The sequence below is a fragment of the Theobroma cacao genome, chromosome 5 (assembly GCF_053813885.1).
Source record: "Theobroma cacao isolate CCN51 chromosome 5, ASM5381388v1, whole genome shotgun sequence".
Classification (NCBI taxonomy): Eukaryota; Viridiplantae; Streptophyta; class Magnoliopsida; order Malvales; family Malvaceae; genus Theobroma; species Theobroma cacao.
In genome coordinates, this window is record NC_142643.1 from 45,575,080 (window position 1) to 45,590,670 (window position 15,591).

Consider the following 15,591-nt stretch of genomic DNA (forward strand, 5'->3'; position numbering starts at 1 on the left):
ACTATCTTTGCATTATCAAATCTATAAAAGTACCAAATTTGCACCAATGATTTAACTTCTTTTGTCCTTGTCGGATGATTCGTCCACTAAACAAGAGTAAGGAGAAAATTGAGGTTTGAGGGAAAAGGGCAAGAAATAGGTCTAGCCCAATTTAATGTTGCACTTAGTTTCTGTCACTAAACATTAACCTTTCTCAAGCAAAAAGCCTTTCCTCATAAAAACCAGGCCCATCTTTCTTTCAGTAAATAGACAATAGCGCTGATTCCATAACACATGTAAGTTCAGCAAGAGTCCCTTTTTTCTTCTCCCTGGTCAGTTTGAGTTCCATCCTGGCCTTGCATGTTAACTGAATTTGTAACCCAAATGAATAATCAAGACATTTTTGATTGAATTTTCCGATGCAGATATACCAAAAACTCAGAATAGGATTGACCGCCCTTCGGATTCGGGTCTTCAATTAAATATGAGAAGAACAACATTCCTGAAATTAAGGAATTCAAGCAAACAAAACATGTTACAAATTAGATCATATAGGTTATGCAGCATATAGCATGATTATCCTCAAGTAACATCATGCATTAATTCAATCGACATGGAAGTAGCAGAAACTGAGAAAGGTCTAGCATTATAAAAAGAGAGGAAAGCTATGTGATGACGAAAGTTCAAATTAAAATGGAGCAAATTCAATCGCCTTTTTGTTTCCATTTTTGTAATTAAGGTATTGCATTCACTAACGTACCTGATGGATCTCCTTTTTTGCACAAAGTCAATCTGCACATGCAAGGAAAAACACAGAATCAGATATGACAAATGTGCATTCCTTGAGATTATCTCCATAGTGAGCAGTAGCAAAAACTTAAAAGATATTCATTTCCAATTGGAAAGACAGTCTATTCCCTTTAAAATAAGAAAAGCAACCAAAAACAACTCAATCATACCTGAGGTAGGAGCACCATTGGCGCCGTATCTCATTTATAACACGATTTAACTTCTTTGATAATGAATTATCATATTGCTGCAATACAAACTGAGTGCAAAGAAATTATTAGTTACAAAATAGCATTTTGCATAGCTACACAGGTGCCTAGCAATTGTGTCTTTCTAACATGTTTCTGGAGAAGACCTCTTACTTTACAGTCCTGGTAAGCATACTAAACCTAAAGCCATTGTTTAATACTTAACACAATTAAAGTTTAAAAAGAAAATAGTGGAAAGGCATTAAGATTGACTGATTTTGGATTGTCAGTTCTATTGTTTCTTTTGTGTCATGCTCCTTGTGAAATCAGTCCCTATTTTTATATTTTATCAGATTAACCTTCTTTCTAAATGATCGCATAAGGTGAAACAAGATGGAAATAGCTTTTTCCCAATTTTTTTACATGTTGGACCATCTAGTTTACAAAATGCACACTTCTATGAAATAAAGAAACTAAACAGAGGCCACATGCCAGTCTTTAAAATAGTGAGAACTTAGAAGTCTCATATAATAGCCTATTTTATGGTAGACAACAATCCTAATTATGTCCCTTAGCCAGAGGTTGGAGATTCAGATACAATATATTTCAATCTAATAATTTATACAGTGACTAAAGAGGATATGAATCTGAAATATACATATAATTACATAGTCACATGCATGATCATAGTTCCTTTTTGAAAATTTAATTATCAAAGTTAAAATGAAGAAAAATTCAAACTCTACATCCAAAATTTGTAATTTTTTTCAAAAATAAGGAAAATTCAACTTCTTCAATGTTGAAAATATTAATACTTTAGATCATTAGAACATAATACCTGGGTAGGTGTTTCATCAACTGAAGAAATGCCAAATAGTTGTTGCAATATTACTGAATCCACCAAACTACCTATGTATATTAAGCCATCAACACCATTTTCAAGAAGATAAATGCCATCCTCACTCACATATTCACTTGAAAGAGGAAGTACTGGAGGAATAACAGATCCTCCCTCCTCCTGTCAACAAGCAAAAAGTTAGAAACATTTCCAAGGATAGTCTTGCAAAAAGGATTAGATGCTCTACCCACCCACCAAAAAAAAGGCAAACCAGTTTATACCTCCAGATCAAGGTTATGAACAGCAATCATCCGTGGGAGCACTAGGCTAACTGCTGAAGGAATAGAAATGTGGGATACAATATTGATCCAAAAAGACCGATCATCTATTCTCCCATCAATGCGCAATCCAGTACTTTTGGTTAGTGCTGAAAAGAAATAGCAAAAGAAAAAAAGATATGAATTCCCAGCCATAAGAGGTAAATTCAACTGAAACCGTTTTGGGTCCAGGCATGTTTTGGCAGCTCTAGAATCCACAACTCTCATACAAGCATTTTACATGGGAAAAGAATCTAAAGTCAAAAGAGGTTTAACTTTAGGCACAATGAATGTTAAGAAACATTATTAGATCAGAATAAATTAATATGTAGATTGGAATTTACCAAGAGTGTATAAAGGCGAAAGCTTCAGTGCTTCAGGAAGAACAAACTGTCCTGATGATGTTGATGTGGTACAAAATTTACGGTATGCAAGCAAATTATTGATGCAGATATTTGTCACTTGTTCCCGTATTAGCAAGAGTGGAGTAGAAGGAATTTTGTTTGCCACTGAAGGCCAAGCGAAAAGAAAAGAACATTATATATAGTTAGTCTTCTTTCAAATGAAACTTAAATTAGATACCAGGAAAAGTACAACTTCCAGTAGAATAATAAAATAACAAAGCCATATTGGAGCAAATTCCATCAAAGCTCAAAGTCTGACTAAAATGTGTATCATGTTCATATATTAAAGTTTCAGATCTTAATAAAAAACTATTGCGGAGGGCCAAAAGACATTATTGAACAAACTAAGTCAAAGCATGCAAGATGGTGTAATTTACCTTGCTTCAAAGAACATACAAATTGTGCATCTAAGTCAGCTGCTCGGAACAAGTTAGTTAAGCTGCTTGTGCATGGCAAAGACAAAGTTGAAACCCGGATTCTTCTTTGGCCGTACGCAGTGGTATAAAGAAGAGCACACTTGATAATGAAGAATGGTTGAATTAAAGCATAAAAAAATCATTCTTCAACAATAAAAGATAATGCAAATTGAAGACATTATGATATAAATCCGTGATACCCAGCAGGGAAATTCAATGGTACCTGAAAAGTGCACTCTGACCCATCCTGCAGTTTATCATCATGTTTTAAAGTTACCATTATAGTTTTGTCAGAGTCAATCTGCATAATAAACAAGCAGAGTAATAATCAGAAGAACATTAAAAGAAGAAGAAAAAAACCAACTGAAATAAGCTCAATGCCTATCAAAGACAATCCTCATGGAGGATAACAGATCAATAAAAATTATTTGAACAGTATACAGACCCCAGGTAGGTCGACATCTGTTGGAACGCGTTTGCAAAAGTTTCCATGGTATTCTTTCACTTCAATGCCCTACAAAAATGAGAACAAAATTAACTTCCCAGCATAAAGCATCTTTTATAAACATAGAATGGATTATCTCATACAAAGACGAAGCCAAGATTTCAACTTTGGAGGGCTAGGATAAAAATACTATAGATTCAATATAAAAAAAGATGAGTAAAAATAATAAATGGGAACCCTTCGATCAAAATATACAGAAAAATATATACCAAATTCAAATAAAATAGTAAGATAATAGCATAAAAAGTTTACATTTCTTTTGATAAGTTAAAAATCTATAATTTCAAACATTGTAACTGATATTGCATAGAAAGATTTGAATGAAATCTTAAAGTCTAACTAATAATTTTGTTTAAAAATATAACTTAAGTTGCAAAACTGTCAAAAAGCTAAAAGGGGTGATCGGAAATAAAAGAAGAAAAAAGAAAAGTAAAGTTGCATCCATAATTGATTTTGTATGCAAAATATATGGCAACTAAACTTTTAATTAATGTATTTTCTTAAAATAAATAGTGTCAATTATTTATTTGATTAATTGAGAAGTTAAATTCAGAATTTAAGTTGATTAATATCAAGTTTAATAATGCATATATAAAAAAAAGTAAAAGAAAATCAAATAATTAATTAGATTTAGAACTAAAAGTATTAGCAAATTATAAAATACACATATCAATTACCAAGGATTTGTAAGGGGAGGTCATGTTTATAATTTTGTGTGTGAGCGGGGCGGGACGGGGGAGGAAAGGGAGCAAAATGAAAGATTTTGGTTTCCCAAATGATACCTGGCTGCATCTCACACGCATCACGGCTTCAAAACCTTGGGGCCTTGTAATATTCCATCTAAGATCATTGTAAAGTTTTGCTGGATCAGAAACGGATGAGAAAGGGTAATAGTAATAAACCTGAAAAAGAGTGAAACATATGTAAACTTGAAAAGCAATGCCTTAAAATGAAAAAAGGTTAAAAAAAGAAAGGAAAAATAGAAAATAAGAGTGGAGGTGGCAAGGAAAATTTTTGTGCCAGAGATGCATTTTTGCAAATGACCTCATTGTGTGTGTGTGTGTGTGAGTGTGTGTCTGTGACTTCTCTCTATGCAGACTCTCATCAGTAAAAAACAGCAATATTTGAAATCTATCTTAAAGACACCAACTTGTCCTCCAGGAAAGTAAACAAAAGTCTACTGTTACACAGGTAGCAGACTAGTCTTATGGGAAAATAGTGGGCATTGTTTGATGTAAGGATCTAAGTTTCAAAAGGCAAATTTAACTAATTTTCCAACAGGAATTTGCTAAAATTTTGGACATTTGGATAATTACTCTAATAGAAAAATGCCTTTTGAGGCTATGAGCAGTGGGTTCTGTGATTAAACTTAGGAGAATTAAATTTAATCTATAAAGAAAAACAGTGCATAGAGCTATGGGCAAAGAACTAATCAAAATAAGACAAGCAGGAAAGCAAATGAACACGATAAGAACTCAAGTTATGAAGAAGACGGATGCAACCATGATTTAACTAATATAATCAATTTCTTGTTCTCATTATAAAGTTATTTAAAAATTAACATTACATATCCCCCAATGTATAGGAATTCTAGATTTAAAACCACAAACATTTAACAAAGGCTAGCTTGAAACAACAGAAATGCACAGAGGACTATAAGAAACTAATGTATAATTCTAGCATGGGTTAGAAACTGTGCACAAAGTGGAACTCCTACTTTACCAAAAGCTAAGTATAACCTATATTTGTTCATGACACTTATCCCTTGCCTCTGCTGCAAGTTGCAGCAAGTTTCAGTTCAAGATTCCAAATTGCTAGAACTGAAATACATATCAGTTATTACACCAGCCATAGATAGTTCTGTCAGGCAGTTTTATACACAACAGACATGAAGAAGACTAGATCCCAATGTTAAGAAGAAGATGTAAGCATGTAGGCTCACAAGCACTTTTTCACAGTCAACGTGAAGGCAATGCCCAAGCAAAGGCAGGGAAAATTGAAGTGTCTATATAATGGCACTTTCATCTTCTTCAGCAAGAATACCAAAATGAAAGCCACCAATAGCTAGTATTTCTGGAATGGAGTTTAGTTGAGTGATATATACTTTTCCACCAATACATCTTGAAAACAATAAATAATCAACAATAGCAAAGAATGACAAAGGGATCACCTAAACAAATAGGTGTACATATACAAAAGTAACCAAAAGCCCAAACAAAATCAAACAACATAAGAGTTAATTATCACACATCTCAGTCCCAATTTTTGAATTATAACAATGTTACTGATATATATCACATGTTCGATTTAAGAGTCAGAAGATCTCTCTAGCTCCTACATTTTATACAAGAGCTAATAGTTTGCAGCATATTCTTAGACAACAGAATAATCAGACACTCAACAATACCTGCCCTCCTGTAGTTCCTGGGATGAGAGAGATGGAAGCAATGTCTACATAAGTCTGGGTAGTGATAAATACATCCACGCAGACCTGGAACATGTTGAAATACAACAATTAGCTCATATAAGTTATTTGTAACAACTACTATATGCCCAGAGCTACACGGGCAGACTTTAAATTATATGTGAATCATGTAGAACTGATAAAAAGGAAATCACTTAGAAGCTCACCTGGCACTCTGCAAATTCATTTGCCATTGTCTTTAAAGTTTTGTCTGCTGGTTGGAGTAGTTTATGAACCTCCTAAAATCCAGCAAATAGCACAACACTTCATTTAAAACCACTTGACTCACAAGTCCCAGCAGACGAAATACAAGTAACAAAGTCAGAATCAAGTAAATTTAAACTTGGTGGGATGAAAACGAAGTCAGACTAACACTTGTGGTAAATAAATTAACCAAGAGAGGACTACAAGCCAAGCCAAAAAGAAAACAGAGGAATATAAATCGTACATTCTTAATTTACAATTAAGTTTTCTACCAATTGTTCCTTTTTCTTATATTTCTCATTATTTTAACATATAGACACTACATATATCTGCTAGTTGTTATGAATAACAAAACCCAAATTGCCAGGCAACTGCAACTACTGAAAATGAGGCCAATTGGAACTTGCCACTTAGAAAAGCAAAGAAGTTTAAGCTATCAGTTGAAAAGCATAAATAATTTCAGTTATGAAGTCTCAATACCATCCGTGGTTAATAGAAAATATCTGAATACTCAGTTTAGCACATATGAAGCGTCCTAACAATATATGATCTGGTAGTGCCCAATAAATCTTCTTTTTGGGCAAGCTGTTCCAAATGTACATCATAAGTCCATTATGCCCTAATGTTCTTAAAGCAGGATGCGGGACTGTAAAACTTAAGCATAATAAAGCAAATAGAGGAGCCACCTCATCAAAGTGCATATGTAACATTCTCGGCATCATAGATGACAATCTCAAGCATGCAATTACAAGAATAAAAATAGTACACAGACTTTGGAAAAAAAACAACCTATGAGATAATTACCTTTTCTCCTGCAGAGGTGTTACTTCTTCCTTCAGCATCTCGTGCAGAAAGTGCTAACATGCCAACTGATGGTAGGACTGCACATGGAATGATCATTAGAAATCCCTCTAAGTGAAAAGCAACAAACAACTTTGAAATAGTGTATCAGCTTGTCAATATCTAGCTATGCAAACAATACACCCAGGTAATTCAAGTGGTCAGGAGTACTTTCAAGTATCAAACTAATAATTGTTAAAAAAGTAAGTCAGACATAACTTCAAAATGAAACATAAAAAATAAAATAAAGCTAAATTAAGAAGAAATCTCATAATCCATACGAAGAGAAATCCATTTTGAAGATGTAAAGGACAATAAAATCAAAAGCCTCTCACATTAATTACAAAGGGATGGCCAAATCTATAAACAAAGATTAAGTAATTTTGGCACTTCAATATCCCTAAATTCCTAATTTTTATTCCAAAATAAACAAGTGAAGAAAAATGGAACAATTTCCAAGCAACCCACATCAAACTTGTAAAAGAAGACAGAGAACAGCGCACTCATGTAAGAAGGAAAGATGATATTTAGTAATAGAAGCTTCTGGTTAATCTTGAAAAAGTTTATGCTGCAACTTCAGATTCAAGTGTTTCTTTTCAGTACACTTATCCATCATTATATGCTATTAATGTGAACATGTTATCATATATATATATATAGGCTGATTTATGCAACATTGAAAACATAAATTCTTGCCTGATTGAAAAACCAAAAGTTTCCCTCCAGTACTCTTAATTGCCAAGAAAGCAGCCTGAAATAGGAATGAAACAGTACAAAAGGTCTAATCTTAAACAAACTGAATAAGCTAGAATACTTACATTTCCAACAGTTGGCTGAAGCAATGGCAAAGTTAAACAGAGTGTAAAAAGTCAAATGATCAAGTCGATTGGGATTAGAATATCATAATATAAAAGCTGAAAATCATGTCTATCATAATATAAAAGCAGAAAACCTTAATATCACAAAAAAAAAATATGAAGGCAGAAAACTCTTAGGAAAAAAATTAAAATCTGGCATCTTTGGGGTGCTCTAGAAATGCTTTAAGACTTGTCTTAGAGATAAAGAATTAATAAAATTCATCAACCAAGTCAGACTTTACAATGCTCTTAATTTGATTTGAGTTTTTGGCATACAACATTTATAACATGTACATTCATCAAGGATGAAAAAACCTGCTATGTCAAAAAGGAGATACCTTGACTGCCGCAACAAAAGCTGACTCAGCAGTTCTGTTGTCCAGAAACATGGTTGGAATGCTTTCCAGCAGTTGCTCTATATGTTGACGGCTCTAAATCCAAATATCCAACAGTAAATGTTACTGAAGAGCATTATTCAAAGTAACTCAAAAAAAAAAAAATCAATCAACTTATAAACAGTTCATTAATTGTCTCACTTTGAAAGCACGACCAAAGCCATAAATATCATCATAGCCTGTGTGTGTATGTGTATTGTGTGTCATAAACATAAATATGAAAAGCCAACCTCCGAAAGCTGAACAATGATATCAGTTTCTAGAGGAATATAAACATCCTGGACATCTGGAACAATCAGCATCAATGGCTGCAGCAAAAGTTGAATGTTAAATTAGTCTGAAACATTTTTATGAGTGTATAGGTAAAATACTTGTCAAGGATAGTAAAAGATGGAAACCAAATCCAAAGATGGTAAAGAAATTCAGCTACACAGACTGAACTTGCATATCACAACACAAAGAAAATACAGTAATCACATAGTCCTATCTATATCTTCCATATGTTACCATTCATCAAGAAAATTTACATATAAAATTATTCATATATATAATATCATTCAGCAGCATAAAGCAGAAGTATCTCATTCAAAATGTAGAAAAAAAAAGGAAAAAAAATGATATGTTTAAAGGCAATTGTCAATTCAATATAGTTTAAAAAAAAGGAAAAGAAACACTAATTGTCACTTGAAAGAAGGCAAATTTATTGAAACTAAATGTTACCTGCAGCAGTGCACGTTTCAAATTATAAAAATGGATAGTTGAGTCAAATGTTGCAATTCCCACCATTGTCCGAGCATCTTCCTGCTATCATACAAACACCAAGACAATTGGTATCCATTTTCGCACTAAATAAACAAGGAGAGATTTTATAATTTACTAAATGACTAACAAAATAAAAGTCAGTGGACAATGAAGAATGCAATATAAGCCAAACAAATATATTGTATTTGCAATTCAGAGCATAATTAGATGAACGTTACCACTACAAAATGGGTGTATCATTTTAAACTATAAAAGAACCTACATACAATTGAAGTTCTTCTCCTCAGTAGAGAATGCACTTAAAAAAACTTATCCAGTTGCAAGAGATATGCAAACTTAATCAATTATCCAGGTTAGGTTCCTATCATGACTATGTCGTTATACACAATTAGAACTATTGTCTACTAATCAGGAGATTTAAAGAGGAGACAGAGAATATAAAAAGGGAATCACCCATATAGTACTCCCTTGTCAGTACCAGAGCGATGCAGCAAAAGGAGACATCACTGGAAACTTTAGAAGTAAACTTCCAATAATGGGCAATAACTCCCATTATTAGAGTTCATCGTTCAAGATGGTAACTTCCAGAACACATCATATCTTCAACATTTGGAGCTACAACAGCAAGTCCAACAGTTCTTATCCGACTAGATAAAGCTTTGTTACTGTCATTGACTTCTTTCACTGACTCTAAATATGTCCTATCATATTTTAATACAGATATAACTTGAGAAGATGTTATTAGATGAAGCATAAAGAAAGAAAATTTGAACTTTATCTCTACACAAGAATGCAAAGTTATGACTATTACAGGACAGGACCATATGCCTTCTGTGTGTGATTTACCCTCAGCAAATTCCCCCTCAAACAATCAATGACATTAGAAAAAAGAATGAATGTTGATTGCAGGAGCTGCAATGAAAAGGCTATATCTAATTTCAAAAATGCTATTTGGTCCAAACAAAGACCAAAATTGTCCAAATTACTCACATAACATTCTTGTCCTTGAAGTTGGCAGAAATTACTCCCCTGCCATTGTGTCTGTCGACACAGATTCAGCCCCACAATTTTCAGACTGTATAGCACAGTCCATCTGACTTATGAATGCTCAATAGATGCCAGAAAGAAAAACAGTCATATTAAAGAAAAAAATAAAACTACAAACTCACTGGAAGATCAGCAATGACTTGATTTATAAACGCTCAATAGATTCCAGAAAGAAATACAGTCAAATAAATAAACACAACTACAAACTCACTGGAAGATCAGCAATGACTTGGTTGATTGCAGCACATGCTGCAGCAGTTGCACCAGTCTGTATTGCATTCATGGAAACATCAATGAGGAAGAAATACACGGCAGGCATTGGATCTCGCATCTGAAAATTAGGAAAAATGTTACAGAGAATTACATACTTGAAAACCCAGAGAAAATGACCGGAGAAAGACTATGAGAAGAAGAAAGCAATGATATTATAACACAAATTAAGCAGCAAATGTCACAACCATGCAGAGGCTATATATGCCAAATTAAAAGCTTAAGTAAGAAACAAAGGCTTCTGACAACCATATAAGCATAATGAGGGGCAGGGACACCATCAGTGGGATCAAATCAATGGAGTGCCAAAATAAAACAGATATTTCATGGAGCCGCACAAATTCAAGCTGATTTTTATGCATTTTATGCTCCAGATGAAGCTAGTCTCAAGACAAACCAAGCCCACAGTGAATTGATCTATTACTCTACTCTTCAACAACTGAGAGAGCCAGACATATACAATAACTAAACTGGTCAAAAGAAAGTGGAAATGAGAGTCCTGTCACAGTAGAGCCAACAGGTTTAATGAATTAACTAACCATATATTCCTTTGTAGCAACAAATTCAATAGTTCCTTTACATAGCTCAGGCCTCACATCAGCATCTCTACGCCTACCATCTGGACCTAGATTGCATTGATACTCAGGCGGAGTATTATCAAAAAACCCTGGATTAGAATAGGGGAAGGTTAAAAGCATGTTGTGAAGTCTCCATATCTCAAACTATTTCAAAACAAGCCCAGCAGAAAGTAGTAATCCTAATATATAATAACAATAGGTTTTTGAGAGTAGACTGATACCAGTATGTAACAAGATTTTTTTTAAGCAATCTCCCCATTGCCGGTAACAATAAAATATATGTTGAATTTCATAACTTCACAAAAGCGATATGTGCCACTATTATTTTACAAACTATTGACCAAAGGAGAAAACAGCAGCAACATTCAATACTGACCGCAAAAGTTGCAAATGAACCGCCTGCCATGATCGATGAACTTCATGAAAGGGTTGATGTAGCCTTTGCAACGAGAGCATCGAATTGGACCATTTTCTCCAAAATCCACAACCTAGTAAAGACAAAGTTTAGATAATAAAACTATGCTTGTTGCCAGATGTTTAATTCATTCAAAACTATGCAATTTCCAGAAGGTGTTTCTCCAAATAAAAGTTGGACGTGATCCAAACTGTTCTCATGTTATCAGTCATAAACTCTTTCTTTGCTTTAGGTTCTAACAAATACTATGTTGGTTTGTATAGTGTACTGGAACTTTGCATCTTGGTGCACAGGTGTATCACATCACAGAATAACATTCTCTTTCAGGCATCACAAAAGGTAGCTTCGGCAACAACTCAATCACTTTCTAGGAAAACTTTTTAGTAAAAGAGAAGGTATAAGTATTTTGAGTGCTCTCTTCCACAATAAAAGACCTCAATGACAAATTGCTTTCTCTAGAGCAAACCTCATACTCTTCACTCCCATCAATCTAGTCAAGTTCCCCAGCTACAAGGAAATTAGATAGTTGAAAAAGATGGAAGAATTTGCAAACCTGTTAAATGGAAGAGCGTTACACAAAATTTTAGGACAAAAGCTTTCATGACAAACAAGAAAGATATAGATAGTCACCCATGAAACACGCCTACTACCAACATGCAAGTATAGATGAACAGCAAAGAATCTAAAAAGCAGGAATTCCTTCCAGAGAACAAGGTGAATAAGCCCTCTCATACACATGTATCAAAGATCAATGCATCAATAGAATGCCAATAATTGATGACAGTGAGGAAGTCTATTAACTTGATTCAGCATTCCATAGCTGTTCACTGGCGAAAATATTATAGATGGCATTAAACAGTTTGATGTCTCAATTTGTGCCATGAAAGTTTTCATAAGAGAAATCAAAATAACTGTTTTCTCTTTAATCCTCTTAGGAATGAACAAAAAAGAAACCTGAGCTACAGAAATACCAGATATAGCACATAAATGTTTCAGAAGAAAGAATGAATACCGGAATGGGCTCCTCAGATGGGTGAGGAAGGGCCAAAGGCTGAACCAATAATGCTAATTGCATGCCACAATTTGTTAAAAGGTCAGCAGTGCAAGGAATCTGTCAAAATATGGAATGAGATCATGTTAGTGATACAAATCATGGCACACAACATTCTTAATACATTATCTTAAAATATGAAATTAATTGTCAATATGAATATCATAAGTTTGACAGTAACCTGATGGATTGTGCATCTCATATGGCGTGGACTGCAGTTTCCAGTGTCTCTGACAATGTAATCACTAGTAGCAGGCTTTTCAAGGAAACAAATAATACATGATGGAACAACATCAATAGAATTGAAATCAAGAAACAAAGATAGGAAAAAGGAAGGGCAGGAGGAAAATAAAACCTAGAAATAAAAATAATACTCAACCAAATAATAATATTAAAACATTAATTTGGCAGTTTTTTCTTCTTATATTTTGGGAGTTAAGGATCAGATGTGATACCGGAGGAGGATTGGCCTGATTGCCTTGACGAGTATCGTGCAGAATTGTTGAGGAACTTGGACTTGGCCTTGGGACTTGATCTGAGTTAGACTTCCACGAGCCTTCCAAACTAGTCCCTGTTTGATCAATGGCAGGGGATAATTGGTTTGGTTGCAGAGGTGGCATTCCGAACACTCTAGGTGGTTGAAAAGCATCAGGTGCTGCAGTAGGCGGGGCCACCTAAAGCAATTGAGAGGATGAAATGAAAAATTTTTCTCAAAGAAAGCAGTGCCACTTTTATTTTCAGCAAATACTCCCACCAGAATTAATCCTCAAATTCTGGGGTTAAAAACATAATAAATGTAGTAGCTAGTCATTGATAGTTGAAACTTAAAACTATCAGAAGAACCAAATGGTTCAGAAGAGCTCATTTTCTCTTACTTTATATGATACACACCTCTCATAAACTTTTAGCCAAGTTCAACATTGGTAAATTTTTATGTTAAAAAGATGTCGATAGCACTTCATTAAATTTCACAAAACCAGCTATGAAATTATAAAAAAACTAACCACCAAATTCCATTATGGATATTAACTCTGGTGATGCCCTAATGTGGGAGAAAATATCAACATTGGTAGAAGATGCCCCAAGTTAACTGGAATTTACTTAGGGTATCTGAACTTTCATCATGAACCATGAAATTGTTCCGCACCATAATATTCTATCCTAAAGAGTAATTCTGCAACTACATCCTTGAGCTTTTTACATTACATTATTACACCAACCAAACATCAAATCTATCACAATTACAAAGATTAACCATCTGTTTTAAAAAATGGAAAGTCAGATGTCCTGATTTTTCCTACTTCTATTTTTCATATTTCCTTTTCCCTTGTGTTTCAAATGAGGCAGACACACATTTTCTTGGCAAATAGTATTGCATAGAGATTACTTCCTATTCCTCTGTAGCATATACTTTAAGCTATCCAACAAAGCCAAAAGATTCTAATATAAAATCAAAGTCATAATTTAACCAATAATGCAATGCACCACATACATCAAAGAGGAAAAAGAGGAAGAACTCAAATCCAATTCTCTTAGCAACGTGAAGATATAAACCATGATAAAATGCTTACCTGCCCTGGTGACCATGTCTGTGTCCCAAAAGGAGCAGCCAATGGTGCTGAAAATGGCGAAGCCGATTGCATATGAGGACCTGGTGGATAACTACCCTGAGGGCTCCCAAGAAAAGACCCCATGTTAGGAGCCTGACCAGGAGACATAACTGTTCCCGTCATTGGTGGAGGCACCCCAACTGGTGGACCATTTCTAATTGAACCACCCCATGCACTTGAAGGAGTTACAAAAGCACTCGGTGGAGCAATCAATTGGGATGCATTTGAACCACCTGGACTGATGACTGGACCACCCCCCTTTGAAGAAGGTAAAGACCCTGGAGGTGATCTAGTTCCAAAAGGCAAAGGCTGTCCACCAGGTGCCCCAAAGGGTATAACTGAACCCACATTTGGAGGCACATTGGGTCTGGGAACCACCCCTGGGGGTGGTGCACCAGGGCGGGAAATTGGTGGTGAAGGAGCTGAGGTGGAGGGGGGCGGTGGTGATCTTATAAATGGGGGAAGAGTAGGCTTATTGATATTCAACTTCTGCAAATTATCTGATAAAGAATCCGGGCTTTGCTGGAAATTTGGATTGTGAGTCGAGGGTGGGGGTTGCCTTGGTAGCCCTGGTGGCATTGGAGTTGCCATTTCCTCCTTTTTGTCTCTCTCTGTCAATCAAAAAATTCCAATATAAGCATCAACAAAATAAATAAATACTGTATATAAAAACAATGATCAATTCCGTTATGCATTTTAAAATTCTTAATGCAATAATTACTTTAAACTCAACATAACAAACATGAATTCTTAGCTTATAATCACTCCATTAAACAAATACCACAAACTTTTCTTTTATAATTATTATAATCTCGATATGATCAAACATGAATACTTACGTCACTCTCAAGAAACAAATATCATTTTTATATTACTTCCTATAACACAAAAATAAAAGAAAATGCTCTATCGAATCAATTATCTTATTAATATCAAATTTAATTCGTGCAGTTAATTTAAAACATAAACTACTATTAAGTTATGTTATTTATCAAAAACACATACAAATGACAAGGTAAAAAGGATTAAAAAGAAAAATGTAGAGTAAAACCTGGTGTTAGAGAATATCAAAGAGATTAATCTGTGATGATTAAGGGTTTAGATCTGGATTAATGTTGATTAGGGTTTTTACTTAAATGGGAGAAGGAATTAGGATTTGGGGATAAAAATTTCAATGGCGGACCAGTGTAGAAACTTTTGTTATGAGGACACAGTTTTTACCTTTTCCAAGCGTGTTCGGAGGGTGTCCGTACGGATATAAATATATATATATAGGGATCACGCCACGTCATCCTTAAAAAGAGGATGTGTTCGAGCCATTTATATTTTGCCACGTAAAAATCTAGGCAATCTCGTGTCCACGTCACCTTGCATCTTTTGTCCCTTTTTGATTTTCTTTTTTAATTTTTTTAATTAAATAATCCGTCTTTTCCTTTTTACAACTAATGGCCAATCATAAATCCTTGTTTGAATATTTAATATTTTAGTCAAAGATTCATGCTTTCTCTTTATCGTATAAAGATAAAATTTTAAAATAAGTATTTTTTAGTTTACATTTTATATGGTATTTATACACTACCAATTATTCACTATGCATCATTCCGTAAATGTAAAAAAATAAAAAATAAAAAATAATTTTTTTTCCAAAATAAAGTGTTAAAA

The 15,591-nt window shown here is 34.2% G+C and overlaps 1 protein-coding gene across 1 annotated transcript; it reads right to left on the bottom strand.

The window, feature by feature from the left end:
* Positions 1-37: 37 nt before the first annotated feature.
* Positions 38-15,147, bottom strand: LOC18600249 (protein transport protein SEC24 C-like). Its single transcript, XM_018121470.2, has 25 exons — positions 14,981-15,147; positions 13,891-14,540; positions 12,775-12,993; positions 12,501-12,575; positions 12,281-12,379; positions 11,230-11,341; positions 10,815-10,942; positions 10,217-10,336; positions 8,917-8,997; positions 8,427-8,504; positions 8,140-8,232; positions 7,641-7,695; positions 6,909-6,985; positions 6,068-6,139; positions 5,844-5,927; positions 4,219-4,338; positions 3,377-3,445; positions 3,155-3,232; positions 2,893-3,031; positions 2,456-2,620; positions 2,076-2,221; positions 1,795-1,974; positions 939-1,027; positions 740-771; positions 38-481 (listed from the first exon to the last, which is right to left on the bottom strand). The coding sequence occupies exons 2-25, from the start codon at positions 14,518-14,520 to the stop codon at positions 372-374; spliced, it is 3,051 nt and encodes a 1,016-aa protein (XP_017976959.2). The 5' UTR covers positions 14,521-14,540; positions 14,981-15,147; the 3' UTR covers positions 38-371.
* Positions 15,148-15,591: the final 444 nt, after the last annotated feature.

What these genes read in the sequence shown, in the direction of transcription:
- LOC18600249 (XM_018121470.2), bottom strand. Translation starts at nt 14,520, where the DNA reads ATGGCAACTCCAATGCCACCAGGGCTACCAAGGCAACCCCCACCCTCG. An exon ending in ATCAGGCCAATCCTCCTCCG is followed by an intron (nt 12,576 to 12,774) that starts GTATCACATCTG and finishes TTCCTTGAAAAG; the next exon opens with CCTGCTACTAGTGATTACAT. An exon ending in ACTTTTGGTTTTTCAATCAG is followed by an intron (nt 6,986 to 7,640) that starts GCAAGAATTTAT and finishes TTCCATGTGCAG; the next exon opens with TCCTACCATCAGTTGGCATG.